The 17,746-nt window shown below is 36.4% G+C and overlaps 1 protein-coding gene across 1 annotated transcript in view; it reads right to left on the reverse strand.

Moving 5' to 3' along the window:
• immp2l (inner mitochondrial membrane peptidase subunit 2) overlaps positions 1 to 9,775 on the reverse strand; it is a 1,365,073-nt gene extending 1,355,298 nt beyond the window's left edge. Inside the window, exons 1-2 of the mRNA XM_039762139.1 lie at positions 9,671 to 9,775; positions 8,870 to 8,973 (exon numbers count right to left, since the gene is read on the reverse strand). Of these exons, the coding sequence (XP_039618073.1) occupies positions 8,870 to 8,973; positions 9,671 to 9,775 (209 nt within the window). The remainder of the gene's footprint in view (positions 1 to 8,869; positions 8,974 to 9,670) is intronic.
• Between the last annotated feature and the right edge of the window lie 7,971 nt (positions 9,776 to 17,746).

Here is a 17,746-nt window from a genome sequence, read left to right on the forward strand (position 1 = left end):
TGCTATATAGCACCTTTTTTACACTATATACACACACACACACATATATATAAATATATATATATATATATATATATATATATATATATATATATATATATATATATATATATACACATATACACAGTTTTGTAGATTTTTGCCAATGTCATATATTGTACAGATATCTTCATATTTATGGCATCCCAGCTGCAAGGTGAAACAGAAATCCTTTATACAGTCTACAACAGACACCAATTAACTTAACATGCAGATTTTTAGAATGGGGTGGGGGGATTTGAACAAATGGTCCTTAATATGAACATAAAGAATATAAGGATAAAGTAGAGACTCAACAAAAACAGAAAGCAGGCATGAGAGTCAAACCCAGGAAACTGAATCTGGGAGGCATTTACACAAACCACTGTGCCACTCATTCTTACCAGCAGACATGTTTTTCAATTGATAACTACTGTATAAATTAGCATTTTTAGGATCAAGAAAACCATTCAGCCTGTCATTCAGCCTGTCAGTTTACATTCATCTAGAAAAATTATTAAATTGTAAAATAAATTTTATATCTAAAATTTTATTTCATAAAATGAAGAAAATCATTACTTATTATGTTACAAAACATTTCCTTTTTCACTCCTATCTCATCAATGTTAATGTGAATGGCTACAAGTTAGACTTAATACAGAGCCTTAATTTGACTTCCTTTAATTATTTTCATTTTATTTCAAATAGCTAGAAGCTTGTTTCTGGTACATACTGACTGTTACAAGATAAAGTGTTCAGAATATTAAATGACAGATGTTCCAGCATTTTTTCTCATTTTTTTCTTTCTTTTAAGTAAGTTTTAACATGTCAACGACTTTTCCCATAACTGGCTGCAGCTAGGAATATTGCAAAAATATGACTGCCATCTTTTGAGGGAAACATCTAAATTTACTATGCTGATGAGATTAGGTTTAAGTATGAGAAATGTCAGGTCACAGAAGAAGCCCACAGACTGCATCTTCCCTCTTTTTGATCCATAACATACAATACCAGTGCAACAGCAATTTTACCAGGTATCTTAAAACTATCCAAAACCTTATACTCAGATTGCCAACATTTTGCTTTTAATATTTTTCCCACACTGCCAGAAGTCAAATTTAAATAATGACTTCTTTTTCAGTAAATTTAATTGGCCCTTTTACCATGGGATATACAGTATATGGAGTGTCATTGTTAGCCACTGTATTTGGCATGTCAATACTAATACTGGTGTCCACAAAATCCTTCTGTGGGAAAAAGATTTGCACTTGACTGTGTTACATGCTAATTATTCAGCTCTCAGAGATCACTAACCCATTAATGCAGAACGTTTTTCTCATGGATTATTAACTCCATCAAACCACTCATGTGTTCATATACTGTGAACAATCAAGCTCACTTATTTTTGTGGGGAGTGGGTGGCAAAACAAATTATGATGTAGAATATTTAGAAAATATAATTTAGGTATTCAAACTGTAGTGTACATTATTTGTAAAACATAAATGCATTCCTTTTAAGATATAAGTGCATACTAAGAAAAACAGAAAAAATTTAAACAAGCACTATTATTGGGCAGGAAAATAACAAGTTAGCATGTCAATGAGATAATGAAAAGTTATTTTACCCTGAAATGTTAGTATGACAGTTAGCATAGCAGCTTAGTATGCACCATATCTTCAGTTTAAATTAGTGATCTTTAAATATATTGTTACAGGAAATGGGTATATTTCCAGCAGCTTGATTTCTTGGAAAGTTCCCATTAAAAAAAAACACAATACTTTCTATTTAGAGTTAATTTAAAACACAAATGCACTCCCACATACACACCCCAGATGAGGATAAACTATAAAGGAATTGTAGCTGCACTTATCCTATTCCAGAGTCTGCCACTATTCAATTATTTAAGACAGAAATATTTAATCTGCAACCTGGCATTTGTAAAAAGGCACAATTACATGTTTGGACTTTTATAAACATTTCCTTGTAGAGAGATACTGCCATCTTTAGGCAATATATGAAATGAAATCCAGGCAGAAGTCTGCATTTAAATCACTACCATGACAACAAAAATGACATGTTTCCACATGAAAAACATATATTGTATTTTTTTTCTAGTACAAAGTGAATTTTACTTTTTCACAAACTTTAAGATGGGAGCCTATTTCTAGCAATGAAAAGGAAAAAAAAAACTAAAAGCTATAGACTCACAGAGCAGCAAATTCCATTAACAAACATCAAGACTTCATGATAAAGGAATATTTTGTTACTTGTGTAGGCAAAGAAACTTCAATACTTTTTGGTGTATGAAAAAGCAGTGAATGACAACTACCAAATGCATATAACAGGGTTCAGCGTATTTCTCTTATTGAACTGTCAGTCATATACATTCTTACAAGAATCCCAAACACTGGTGTTATGACAAATGCTTAATGATACAGCTATTTTTAACTAAAGGTTTTGCTTTTTGAAAACTCAGTCTTTCCAATTTGAACATTTTTTTAGAAATAATGAAAATTATGTAATATGTCTAGACTTTGATTTTTTAAGTATATTATATTAAATATATAGTTTGTCCCAAGTAAGTAAGACCATAAAAATTCTCAATGTAACCCAGTACGCTGTTTTAGGTTCTAGCATCTTCCAGACTATCCTGCCATTCTCAGCATTCAGGCACCCAAACATGCTAATTCAGCAGCAAAAAGTTATATATCAGTTAGCATACATGTGAAAAAATAACATATATACTCATAATACACTTGTAACATATTGGAAAGGAAATTAAAAAAAGATGAAATGGGGGACCTTGTACATGGTATCTACTATTTCCATCTACTTTTTCACTTAAGAACCATAGCTAAAGTTAGACCTCTTATATCATTGAAAGATGCGGAGAAATTAGTTCACGCTTTTGTTTTCAGTAGACTAGATTACTGTAACGCACTCCTCTCAGGACTACCCAAAAAAGACATAAATCATTTGCAACTAGTGCAGAATGCAGCTGCTAGAATCCTAACTGGGAAAAGAAAATCCGAACACATTTCTCCAGTTTTAATGTCACTACACTGGTTGCCTGTGTCATTCAGGATTGACTTTAAAATTCTACTTATGGTTTATAAAGCCTTAAATAATCTCGACCCATCATATATATATCGGAATGTCTGACACCTTATATTCCAAATCGTAACCTCAGATCCTCAAATGAGTGTCTCCTTATAATTCCAAAAGCTAAACTTAAAAGAAGTGGTGAGGCGGCCTTCTGCTGCTATGCACCTAAAATCTGGAATAGCCTGCCAATAGGAATTCGCCAGGCAAATACAGTAGAGCACTTTAAAACACTGCTGAAAACACATTACTTTAACATGGCCTTTTTATAACTTCATTTTAATCTTAATTTAACTTAATACTGATACTCTGTATGTTCAATTCTTCATAATAACTATTCATGGTGGCTAAAATCCATACTGACCCCAACTCTCTTCTGTTTCTTTTTCCGGTTTCTTTGTGGTGGCGGCCTGCGCCACCACCACCTACTCAAAGCATCATGATGCACCAACATTGATGGACTGAAAGCCAGAAGTCTACGTGACCATCATCATCAGGTCCTTCCATGAAAACGCTAAATACAAAGAGGACTGTTTGTCTATGTTAGGTAGATTGCCCAGAGGGACTGGGCGGTCTCTTGGTCTGGAACCCCTACAGATTTTATTTTTTCTCCAGCCTTTGGAGTTTTTTTTTTGTTTTTTCTGTCCACCCTGGCCATCGGACCTTACTCTTATTCTATGTTAATTAATGTTGACTTCTGTTTATCTTTTATTGTGTCTTCTATTTTTCTATTCATTTTGTAAAGCACTTTGAGCTACATTTTTTTGTATGAATATGTGCTATATAAATAAATGTTGATTGATTGATTGATACTGTAGTTGTTTATTGCAAGATATACCACACATATTACAATGATTACACTAATGAAGAGTAACAAATAAGTCCAGGAATTACCTTGATAATTTTAATTGTCCCTCCATCCATTATCCAACCAGCTATATCCTAACTACAGGGTCACGGGGGTCTGCTGGAGCCAATCCCAGCCAACACAGGGAGCAAGGCTGGAAACAAACCCTGGGCAGGGCGCCAGCCCACCGCAATTTTTAATTGTACATTAAGTAAATTATTTTATTAAAGTATGTTTTTTTTATCAAAACCAATAAATGCCCCTGAAGAATTTAAATAGTATTTAATAGAGATGGGCAAGCAACTCGTTTCAAACTGAATTTGAACAAAACCTTAGGGCTAAACACTGACATAACAAGGGAGGTGTTTCATCCCTATCTTGAAGCTTTTTTCTGCATTAATGCCACTTGCATCTGCCTTTTACTTTATATTTATTAAAAGATCTGTAGTGAAAAAAAAAATCATCATAATTCTTTCTTGTCACATGCAGACATTTTATTGAACCATAGGATGTGTGTTATGGTTGCAGTGGTAGCTTGATGTCCAGTTTGCCAATTATGATGACAATCTTGGCACATGCAATGCTAATAATGTAATGGAAACAGAAACAATACTCAGTATAATTCATCCATGGCATTTAGAGCGTAAATATCCTGCTCTGCAAGAGAGGTGAGTTCCCTTGTAGTGTGTTTTTCTGAGGAGTAAATGCAGTAATGTGCACAAAATAAGCAGCATGTCACAGTTTAAAAAAATGCTCAGTGTTTCATTGCGCTGAGGTGAATGAGATCATAAAATGCAATCGACTTTACTGGTATGGTGCAGGATACACAATTTATACAGTTGTGGACAAAATGCAGATAAACACAAAAGTGCCAGATAGACTTTATGACTTTGTTCTTCATCCCAAAAAACACCTTAAAATTGCATGGGAAACAAAGTTTTAGCTCACTGCATGAGAAATGAAACCCACTTGTTCTTCAGCACTAGTGCTAAATAATTAGTATTTGATAAAATCATTTTATCAATAATATAAACTGATCTGGATAATATCTGCTTTAGATAAGAATGAAGATATTCTTAAACAAAGACTCCACTCTTGTAAAGCAACTGAACATATACAATATGATATACTTGTAAATTATATTTTAAATTTGATTGCATTGTATAATTATTGATAATTATTCCTATAGCCTATTGCCACTCCTTTGTTTAGTAATCTGTTTGCTTGCTTTACCTACACTATGCCACTGTATCATGCACTGTACTGTTGCTACGTTTTTAATATTTGAATTTTCTAAAATAGTCGGACACACAACAAATCATTTGAGTGTACTGTAAAGTATAACGGCAAAGGACACTAACAACAATAAAACACTATTTAAACCTATTTTTTCTGATTAAAAATGTTGGAAAATTAAGAAGGTTTCTAAGTATGGAAGACACTGAGAAATTCATTCATGATTTTATTTATAGTTGAATTGACTATTGCATTAAGATCTCAAGCTGCCAGTCTACTAAAGATTGTAAGGATTAATAAAACAACAGTGGGAGGTCGATCTTTTAGCTGCAGGGCCTCAAAGCTGTGAAATGATTTGCCTTCTTGTATGAAAGATGGCCCTTTGGTCTCAGCTTTTAAATTCAGGCTGAAGACTCACTACTTTAGTCTAGCATGCCCTGCTGATTAGCTGTTCTTATTGCATCTCTTGTACAAAAATATAAGTATCACAATAATTATAAACTGTTACTGACCCTTGTCTGTTCTGTTTCTCTTTTTGGTATCCTGCTGTGGCACTTGGTAACACTGCTATACTGACAAGCTGTTTTCTTATCCATAAGAAAGACATCTGAAATACTTAGCAGCTTTGGAATTCAGGGATAAATCCAAGGATGATGAGATTTTGTCTTCTTATTAAAATGACCAGCTCACATTTATATAATACTGTAGTTGGCAGAGGTCTCCAGGACTGTAACTGTGTCTGACTTTGACATTTGACTCTGTCTGTTATATCTGACTGTGGACCCCAGATGTTAATTTTCTCCAGGAATAGTGCTGACTGGTCTTTTTCTAATTACCTAAAATATAATTAAATTGAACATATACTGTTAAGATCCTTTTATGTTAATCAGTTTGAAATAGTTTGTTTTAGTGTGTGTTTAAAGTAATCTGTATATTTAACTGACTGCATAACATAATTTGTAAAGTTAGTAAATTATTTTTATCTGTAAACTTGTTACAGCATTCTAAACCTGCACTCTGAGAAAAATGCTACATAAAAATTAAATATGGCATTGTTCTTATTTGACAAAAAAAAAAAATCAGCCTATATGCATCAATATCAAAAATGGCTTTTGACATGTATAATTTAGTATAATAGCAAGGTTATAGTTTGGTTTAGAAAGAGCAGCACTGTAAGAACAAGCAATGTGTAGCTGATTTATGCTATAAAATTCTAGTTAAGGAATATTTTCAAAACGAAGCCAACAGGCAGGATGTCATCCGTTTGCACTTTCCAAGACCTTTACCAATGGAGAAAATTATATAAAGCAGAAGTCTGAAGCATTTCACTACATAAAATTCAAACAAACAGGAACACTGAGAGAAATTCCACAAAATCAAAATTCAGTAATGAAGGTGCATACCGTAGCTATGCAGGTTTTTTTTTTTATATACAATGTAACACATAAGCGTCGGAGGGTTGCCTTCTGGGCTTGTCAAAGGTAAATACTGCCACCCCAGGACACCAGGGACAAAATCCCTAACTTCCTTGTCTTCTTTTCCACACACAGCTCTGAGAAGACGCACAATGAGGGTAACTGACCCCAACCCTTCCAGTTCGCAAACTATGAAAGCAGGGAGGTCCCAGAAGGAGGGGTTTCTTTTTGGACATGAGCACCCACAAGACACAGCTCCAATCCTAAAACCTGACTGCATCTTGCTACAACTTAGCCAACAGATAATTGTACTTTTTTGTTAACCTTAGCCACGATCGAGTGCTTGTTACTCTTGCCAACTTGGCACTCAAACATTGTGTTTAGGCTTCTGTGTTTCTATCTGTCAAGGAAAACATAGGTTTATATCATTTTTTTACCTCTGTGTGTATATAAATACAGTCACTGGCCACTTTATTAAGTACAACTTGCTAATACTGGGTTGGACCTCCTTTTGCCTTCTGAACTGCTGTAATTCCTCATGGCACAGATTCAAGAAATCTTTAGGGATTTTGGTCCATATTGACATGAGAGCAAATCTGCATTTGCTGCAGATTGTTCGACTGAACAATTATAATGCAAATCTCCCATTCCACCACATCCCAAAAGTGCTGTACTGGAATGAGATTTGGTGACTGTGGAGGCCATACACTGGTACACTGAACTGATTGCCATGATCAAAAAAACAGTTTGAGATGATTTGTGCTTTGTGATATGGCATGTTATTCTGCTGGAAGTAGCCATCAGAAGATGGGTACACTGTGGTCATAAAGGGATGGGCATGGGACAGCAACAATATTCAGGTAGGCTGGGGCGTTTAAACAATGCTCAGATAATACTAAAGGGCCCAAAATGTGATGAGAAAATATCCCCCACACCATTACACCACCACTACTAGCGTGAATTGTTGATACAAGTCAAGAATGACTGCCACATATTTGCCCTTTTTCAGACCATTTTCTATAAACCCTAGAGATGGCTGTGCGTGTGAGCGCTGCCATGTGATTGGCCGATTAGATATTTGTGTTAACGAGCAATTAAACAGTTGTACCTAATAAAGTGGCCAAGGAGCACCCCAGAGGAGTGATGTCCCTTCAGCTTTGCCACGGAAGTCCCAGCTCTGCTAGTCACCCCACTACAAAAGAAATAATGCAATTGGAAGTCGCCATTCCTTCCAAGAACCATGACTGTTGGAGTCAGACTGCTCGCAGAAGCAACACTAAGACAATCAAAAAGATCAAGTTATATAGATATTTATATATACGCTACTCATACACCAGAGGCAAATACTTTTCTTTTATATACTTAATTGTCACTTTGCAATAGTCAACAGCCAAAGCCAAATAAATACAGTGAAAATACAAATCACAATTACAGTTTTTCATAGTGAAAAACAGGTAATATTATGCATTCTTTACGTTAATTAAAATAAACATTTAAAATTACCGACAAATCTTAGTAATCCATGCAGCAGTCAAGGAAAGAGAAAGACTGTAGCAGAGATTTAAACATTTTTTATACTTTCAGTAAACTCAGCAAATTGTCTTTTTATTGCCCCAACAAAAGGTAAAACTTTCTACAGTATATGCTCTTCACCACTATTCTGAATAATATTAACTAAAGCAAAAAAAGAAAACAATAGATACCATTTAACATTGCATGACAGAAAACAAATAAACACTAAACAATATGATCAATTCTGCATAAGGTAAAGATTTGAACTACAATAATTTAAACAATACTTGAAATATCACCAGATGCTACCATTTACATTAGGTTACCGGACCTGCTGTGCTTCAAAAAAGCCATACTACTGTATTTTACAAAAATAAAAAATCCTTTCCTTTACCTGCTAACTCATGCATTTAATAAAAGAGGTTCTCCCATGCAGTGGATTATGGGAACAGGTCTACTCCAACTGGAAATTATCTGCATGACAAAATTAGAAATCCCACACAATTGCACACAAAATGCAGGAGTACATTGAAAATCTGAAGGGGATCTGTCACCTGTTGTGCTTCAGAAAATTGAAAAATCTCCTTCAAAGTAAGATATGAAAACTGAAAGCAGTGAGTGATGCCACATTTAATATGAATTTGTTTCATCCATTTTAACTTCCTGAAAGCTTTCTTTCATTTAATTTTTGCTCTGGAGGCAGGTGCCAGGCCAAAAAAAAAGATTCTTACTACTTACATTAGTGACACAACGTCTCCTCGCTGTACTTGATAGTTGCGAACACTCCAGCGATTAAGGAGTACTATGTCAGATGCCTGTCTTCCCTCCGGGTTCAAGGAAGGCTTAACATGAAAAAAACAGAATAACATTAAAATAGTGCTCCTCCGTTCATAACTTGCCTGCTTACATAGCAGTGTTATTCAACTTTTAGGTAATGGCAAAACAAACTGCAGATATAGCAGCAGATCATTAAAAAATTCTTTCCTTTGGACAAAAAAGAATGTGTGAATAGGAATAAAGTCAGCAGCACACAAATGTCTTTGCAATAGTGTTCAACACAATGGAGATGAAGAGAACAGAATTTGGCCCCAGCCAAACTGAATTAATTGCCTTTCTATTATTCAACATTTCAATCAGTCTCAATAGATTATTAACAAGATTATTTCTTATTCTCCTTTGCTGTCAATGATTTAAATGATAAATCAAATAATCAGATTATATTATCAACTGTAAATGAGATAAGTATGACTGATTTCAGTACATTTTATATATATAATTAAACAGATGTACACATTCATAATAAAATATTATTGGCATAAACTAACACAAAACACACGTTTATTATTGTCTCCTACTCTATGTGCAGTAAATGTAAAAATATTTTCTTTTCCCCTCCATTTTTCCCTATAATTCTAATACTGCACTCACTAACAGATTTAACCATCAAACCTTCATTCAAGTAGACAAACTATATTTTGTGACTCATGCAGAGCACAACATGTCAGCTGATTGAGAGTTGACCCTAAGTTTGGAGGTTACTCTCATTAGCTCCTGACTACTTGCATTAAAGAATGGCTGATAACTTCCCAGAGCCAAGATTGCTGCTGTAAGGCAGCCACAGGCTGGAAGATGCCCTTGGAGCATTCCAGTTTAAAAGTGAAGTGTTTCAGCGAATGCACACTGTAAGGCCAGAAGAAGCATTTAGATTCTCCACACATGCTTCTCAGCAAAATTGCAGCACTCAAAGGGCAACGTTGCCAATGTGTAATAAGTATTCAGAGCAGTAGCACAGAGAAATTTTGCAGTAGGATGGCAAAATAGATAAAGGGGACTTGAACTAGAGTAGCGTTATGGCATCATATTTCTACCATCTAATAGCTTTCAAGGTTTGTAAGACGTAAAACATAAAGTCCCTCATACTCTTTCTTCTCCTAAAAATACTGACCTCTTGATAAAACAGGCATGGATATAAAATGACAATCTGTCATTTTGTCCACTTCATAGTACAGCAGGCACCAGATGACATCTCCATGGCTGAAGCAGCCTAACCTCATTACACAGCCCAGTCCCTTGGAAAACCTTATTTTTTTAGCAGTTGAGAAGTACTGCATGGCCTTTCAGACAGTAGCTGAATAAGTGAGGCATGGCTGCAGAGATATTAATACAAAGTGTGTGATTCATCCAGCAGAGCAAAATCCATGCTTAGACACTGCAACAATGATTTCTAGGTGTTACACCAAGAGGTACTAAACTCAAATGTTGTTATTTTTCTTTGCCTAACAATTTTCTTTCTTTTTCCATAAATTGATAAAAATGAGATTTACTTTCACATTGCATAAATTATTCCCGAGGTGGTCTCTGTTCAAAATATTTTTCATTCCATAAAACATTCCATTTATACATATAGTAAATTTTCACTTTAAAATAACTTTCAATAAAAAATAACACTCTGAGACCAGTTTAATTGAATTTAGGGTCATGGCAGCAGGTGCCTATCCTGACAGCATTGGGTACAAAGCAGGGACCAGACATAGTCATGGAACCAGACTATTGCAAGACTTACTAACACAAACTCACATTGTTTCACAGATGGGTCAGTTTAGAATAAGTACAAAACAAGATACCCAGAGAGTACCCAGAAAGGCCATGTTGTAAGACCTTAGTACTGTGAGTCAACATTGGCACCATGCTACACCTTGTGCTCTTTTAGTTCATGTACCGAACGTATCGATGGTGAGAACAGAGAGACACAAACACAAAATTACAAAAGTAAAAGAAAACAAGAGCTGCGAACAAAAATACTGAAAAAATATTCAAATCGAAATATTGTGGTGTCATTAAATAAAAACCCAGTCCTACAAACCCACCCACACACGCACACACAGCAGAAATGATAAAAATAAAAAAAAATATTTACAAAAATACTGTTCTTTCTTCCATTGCCATTCAAATCAGAAAAGGAAAAGAAAATGAAAACCAACTATAAGCTTTTATTCAAAAATAAAAAGTTCTGAAGATAAGTGAGACACCCAACCCGGACAAAAGACCTGTACAGTAGTGTCCATTCTTCCATTTTATAGGCCTGAGAGGGATTGTGGTGCTCAAACCCCGTCGACACCATCTCATTCCCCAATAAGTGAGCATGTAGTGATGCTGCTTGTGCTATGCTGCACCCTCATCCAGGAACTCTCCTATTTACTGAGGCAATAGTGATGTGCAAAACAATTCTTTTTATTGATTAAATTCATTTTGTTGAGTTCGTTAAAATGATTTGAATCTTTGAATCACTGATTCATCCACTACAAAAACAACAAGCTATATTCTAGTTTAAAATCTAGAATAGTATCATAACAGTGTTACATCTTTACCCACCAAACAATATAAAAAGCAAAATACGTAATTTATACATAATAATAATAATACTCAACAATACTTTCAACATTAAAGTTAAAAAAATTGTACAAATTGAACCTTAGAATAGTACACAAATCACAAAAAAACTTTATGAAAACTGAAATATGGCTAAAAGTTATTTTCAGTTTTGGATTAATCTCCCACAATTTCCTTTTTTATATCCTGTTCCTTCTGATGCAGTCTCCTATACATATATCATCAGTGAACTGAACTGCGATTCAATGTACTGAGAGTCTCTTCTCCGCAGTACAATACATAAACCGATTCTTTCGGTGAACGAGTTTAGTCTACTGTACTGCGAGCAAATTGTTTGCAGTTCATTCCTCAGTTCAATACATGAAATGATTCTCTCAATGAACTAGTTCAGCAGTTTGTTCCTTGGTTCAGTGCAATTCAGTCCATTTCTTGCAATGCTACATAAATCAGGCATGCGTGCAACAGACACGCAAAATCTGAACCGCTGAGAAGTCACATCTCCTCCACTGATATGACGCACCTCCTCCTCCATCAAGGTAAGTGTGCCCATTTTCTCAATAACTATTTAAATAAAAACTCAGGTAAGGCTATAAATAGCTATACAACTATATTGTGGCAAGTGTTTTTCACTTTCAGTGGTGTAATTCACCACATACAGTATGTGGAATACCAACACAATTGCATTTTGCTGCTCTTTGTACTGTACAACATAAAAATTGCTATTTTATCTTGCAGGTCAAAATAACTGCTTATGGTAAGCCAGTTCACCAACCTGCCACAGACCAGCATCCCACCTCATTAGTTAAGAACACAAAAGTCAGAAACAGAAGCGTACAGCAGTGACCTACTGCAATGTGAACACTTTTTGCTATCAACTGTCATACATTTCAGCTCTGAGACCAATGAAACTACTAAAGTCTGCATGAAGATCCTATTTATACTTTTTCCACTAAATGTGTTGTCTCTCTTTTTCAAATACTCTAAAGGCTTGTCAAAGGATACACTTCCTTTCCCTGCTGGTCTGCTGCCACTCCAGTATCTAGCCCTAAACAACCTGTGAAGCACTCATACACAGCTGCCTTCTACTCCCATCTGTTGTTTGCAACAATCCTTTCTCACCAACACAGTGATGGACAATGAATGATTCATAACACCATAGCAAGTTTTAAAGATGTATGTTCTGAGAGCCCAACATCTTGATTTTCAGACTTTCAAGGGGTCCAAGAGGTTAATTAGGACACACCATGTTTTACACCTTGCTCTTCATATTAACAGTATAAGTAAATGGCCACTGTCTGTGATTTTGGTAAGATGCAGTGAAGTTCTGAAGCTAGATTTGTTATTGGATAATGCTTATGTATTCTTTAGTTGCAGGCTTTGATCTACAGAGTCTATCCCACCAGAAATGAGTGCAAAGGGCACAGAAACATATGTAATTACAGACATTTGCTTAGCCAGCACAAAGTTACAAACCTATTTAACAGCAGTTCTTTCAAGTGTGAGAAGAAACCCACATAAAATAACTGAGAACCCAAAAATCTGCACATTGGGAATTAAACCTAGTGTTCAAAGCTGTGCAGAACGCAACAGTGTCTAAAGAACCACCAAAAAATAAACTGCATATAACGAACAACGAGCCAACTTACTCTTCTGTCTCTATGGGCATAAATATTTTTAAGCCTAAACAGAAGGCCATTTAAGTTGCATGGTGGCACAGTGGTTAGCTCAGCTTCCACACAGTTTATGGAATCTAGGCTCAAGTCCTAGCAGAATCATTGCTTCTCGGTTTGACTTGTAGTACCTTTTACATTTTTGTCAGACTTATGAATTTTTCAGTTTTACACAATACTGTAAATTGACTTTCTTTGTAATGTACCTTGTGATGCTTGATGCTCTGAATGCGGCCCATTTTGTCATGCATCTGGTTCTCCTGGGTACTTTATTTTTCTTCCTCAAAAATAGCAGGTTAAGTTAATTAGCAAATAAATAGTGAATGTGCATGTGTATGGCCACCATCTTGGCTGCTTCTGTTGAAAGGTGTGACCACAAGGGGGCGCCACTGAGGCCCGAACCGTAGACACGATCTAATTCAACATAGCTCTGGGATCAAAAAAAAAGATTATTACGAGGGATGTTCAAAAAGTTTGCACACTTTTTTTTTTAACTCTTTTTATTATGAATTTCAAGAACAAATTACATCACCTTTATACATAGTCACCTTCCTTTGTAATGCAGTTTTCCCATCATTGTATCAACTTTTTAATGCCCAATTGCTACTCCGCTCGCCTTCACCGCTTCCAATGAATATTAAAATGAGGAAACTTTTTGAACGTCCCTCGTATTTATCACCACCACATTCCAAGTGCAGCCACAAATGCCACAATTATACCAACAAACAAATTACCTTCTTCTGCTACCACTCCTCCTGGTGAGTTTTGCATGCCACCTACTAAGTTTGACTGGTAAAGATAAGTCAGCGCAGACTCCCTTTTAAACTGGACCCAAGTGTGTTTCGAGTATCGCAACACTGCCTGTTAGAAATACTTGGAAACACAAGTTGTGTGAAAACCAGGATGGTCCTCCTTGGCAGCACCTTCTGGCAGCACCCAAGAACCCCGACAGAGTTGCACTTGTGTACTCCAAATCCTATGTAAACTGGGATGACTCGAGAGGGACACTGCTACCTGTTGTACAGGGGGATGAACTGCTCCTGATCTCTAGTTCCAATATCTCAGTTAGGACAAGGGGTGTAAGGCATCCCAGCCAGGTTTTGTCTCCAACCACATAGTCCTTCCAAAACGTCTTCTCGGCCAGGCAAGATATAACCTTCCATCCTAGCTGAGATGCTTGTTCGTCTTCCTTGGCACTTACAAAGGATAGGCTCCAGCCTACTGTGAGACTCATTGTAATGTAAACACGTGATTTTGGACAATTGAAGGATGGGTGAAGTAAATCAGACAATGCAGAAATCAGAAAGGTGGGTCTGAGGTTTAAAGACTTTTCTCATTCTTTGAAATACTTTACATTTTCTGTACCTTACAGCTTCCCAACTGTTTAACAAAGTGTACATGTTAGGAACATGATGTGGATTATATGACGTGGTGTTATGTTATACCCTAAATGTGTGCATGTTTTTAAAAGGTTGTACACTCACTGCTCAGTAAGATCCTTTAAGATTGTGGCTACTATTACTTGCTCTATTAAAAAAAACAAAAAAAAAAAAAAACTAATAAGCTACTTTCTCAGCCCCAGTTCTGTAGCACACCTGGCCATCATTTCTTCTATAAAAGCATTTCTATTTTTATGCATTTAGCCAACTTTGAGCAATTTAGAGATCATTTACACTGGAAATGAGGACATCAATGACTGGCAGTACTTTAACTGAGTACAATACTGTCTTAAATGATTCACAGAGGAGTTGTCCAGCCTTTGCAAATGTTTGCATGTGGACAATATGAGTCCTGGAGAACAGAACCTTATTATTGCAACCATGAATCTACAGTAAATTAAGAGTAACAAATCATACTAATAGAACTGGAAGTTTTGCATCAAAAATAAAAACACTAAAAACTTGGAAATAAAGACATGCAATTTCTGTATTTTAGCCAATTAAAGACTATGACTGAACCTAATACTGTCATTTTAAAGTAGCCAATCTGAAAAATATCAGGAGCAGCTGCATTTTGTAACATAGAAAATTCTGATGGGGCCACACAGATCTGGGAGAGAGATGATAAAGCATTCATACAGAATTCAGTAGATCCACTCCGCTTCTTACATCCATTAGCCTTGGTACATGGCCACTGGCAATCTTGGAAAGGATCTTGGATGGATCACCTCATGGAGCTGGAGAGAGAGGGTGCAGATGATATTGCCTATGATCCCGAATAAGCATTGTGAGGTGAAATCAGTTGCATGAATAAGTAGACAGTGGTACAGGTAGAAGAAAAAGATCTTTGAATCAACAAGGAAGGAGCAATGGAAGACTGGTGAGATGGCAGTGGCAATAGAGAGTGACCAAGAAAGGAAATGGCCTCCACTAATCCTTACATTAAGCTGGGAAGGAGAAATATTGCTTTTAACACTGTTTTAGGCTACTACCACCAAAGATGATGTCAGTCAAAGAATTCCATAAACAAATCACAGAGTGAAGATATATTATCATAACTTTGCCATGCCATTCAACCACCAAAAGACAGTATCTATACTAATAAAAGGCAAAGCCCTCACTGACTCACTCACTGACTCATCACTAATTCTCCAACGTACCGTGTAGGTAGAAGGCTGAAATTTGGCAGGCTTATTCCTTACAGCTTAATTACAAAAGTTAAGCAGGTTTCATTTCGAAATTCTATATGTAACTGTCATAACGGCCGACAACGTCCGCCATGTTGAACTTTCTTATTTATGGCCCCATCTTCACGAAATTTGGTAGGCAGCTTCCCTGCGCTAACCAATACCGATGTATGTACTTATTTCGGTGATATGACGCCACTATCGGCCGCCATATTGAACTTTCCAACGTCACTAATTCTCCAACTTCCCATGTAGGTAGAAGACTGACCCCATCTTCACGAAACTTGGTAGGCGGCTTCCCTGCGCTAACCAAAACCAATTTACGTACTTATTTCGGTTGTATGATGCCACTGTCGGTGGCCATATCGAACTTTTCAACGGTCTTTGTTACTTATGGGCCCATCTTCAAAAAATTTGGTACGCGGGTTCCAAACGCTAACTGAATCCTATTTACGTACATATATACGTCCATAGCCTGCAGCTCGGTCACCATGTGAGGCGGCGTTGGGTCCCCCATCCCAATGCCTCCCATGTTGTTGGCTGCCTGCCTATATAAGGCCATCCGTTGCTCCGGTCTCTACATTCCCTTCCTTGCTTCGCCATGGGATTCACTCCCAGCTGAAAACTACAGCCTTTTTATTTAATCCACCGCTTCTCCGCTGTTTTATTGTTTGTTTATTACGATTATAGTTATTGTGTAGGTATTTTAAACTTACTTTACATTGTTCAGGTACCCATTTCCTTTATTATTCCAACCATACCCCCATTAACATGTCTATAGAGGTGATCACCATCGATCAAAGAACTGTCACTTACTGAGTGGTTTCCATGCCTGGAGATGGCACCTACCTTTTCCATTCTCTGTGTTACATATTGCACGGCCATATCAGGCTCACTCTTGATATCCGGAGGAACACTGTGTCTTATGTATTGAATGACTGGGACAGGTTCAAGGTGTGGACTGATGACGGTACAGGAGATAATTATACTACACAGGAGCACTATAAGAGTGAAATGCTTAAGCCCTTCACCTAGGGTTCTGCATGTGAGTTGATGGCTGCCGCTGAATTGTTCGTTTGTCTTTTTCAAGTGTACCGAAATGGCCAAATATTTTACACCTTTCGACAACCGCCAATGCCTCTTAAACATCTTAGATTCACAGGTGACGATTTCAGTAATGGGCACTTTGATGTTTATGAATGTTTAAACTCTCAAAAGCTGGATGTGAAGTTATCGATGAAACCGGTTGTATGCTTACAACGCTTGATAGATGCCGAATGTCATTTCAACACAAGTCCAGCAAATACTGTCGTAATTGAAACAAACCATGAAACAAACCGATTATGAGAGCAGCAATCCAAGCTGTGAGATTTCAGACAAGATTACTTTTACATGGCCAACTGTACGTTGCATGCTCAAGAGTAAGCTCAGCGCACAGCTTGGTCATGTTACAACCGGAGGGGCGAACTGACAATGTGGTATACAAAGAGTTCTTTAACAAATAATTATTGGTATATTTTCTCTCATTTTAAAAAGGTTTAATTTTCTTCTTAATAAAAATTTTAAGGCAGTACTTCGCCGCTGCGAAGCACGGGTATTTTTCTAGTTAAATATAAATACAAAAACAACAAATACTCAGTGGCAAAATCAGAATTACAAATAAATATTAATTAGCTTAAATTTGTGTTTAATTGGCAAAGTACTAAATTGTACTGTACATAAGTAATTGATGTGAGTCATGATATTGATGACAAGTAAACTAGTAGGATGTACAACTTCCTGCACCCCTTTTTTCATCAGCAAAAAAATCATCCAATCAGTAGCTTAAAGGGCCTTCAACTTTCAAACCCCAACGTAGAACTTAATATTTCAGGTTGCACATGCACACACATACACACACATGAAAAGATACGACAAGAACACAGCAGG

Source organism: Polypterus senegalus, chromosome 8 (assembly GCF_016835505.1).
Source record: "Polypterus senegalus isolate Bchr_013 chromosome 8, ASM1683550v1, whole genome shotgun sequence".
NCBI classification, from domain to species: domain Eukaryota; kingdom Metazoa; phylum Chordata; class Cladistia; order Polypteriformes; family Polypteridae; genus Polypterus; species Polypterus senegalus.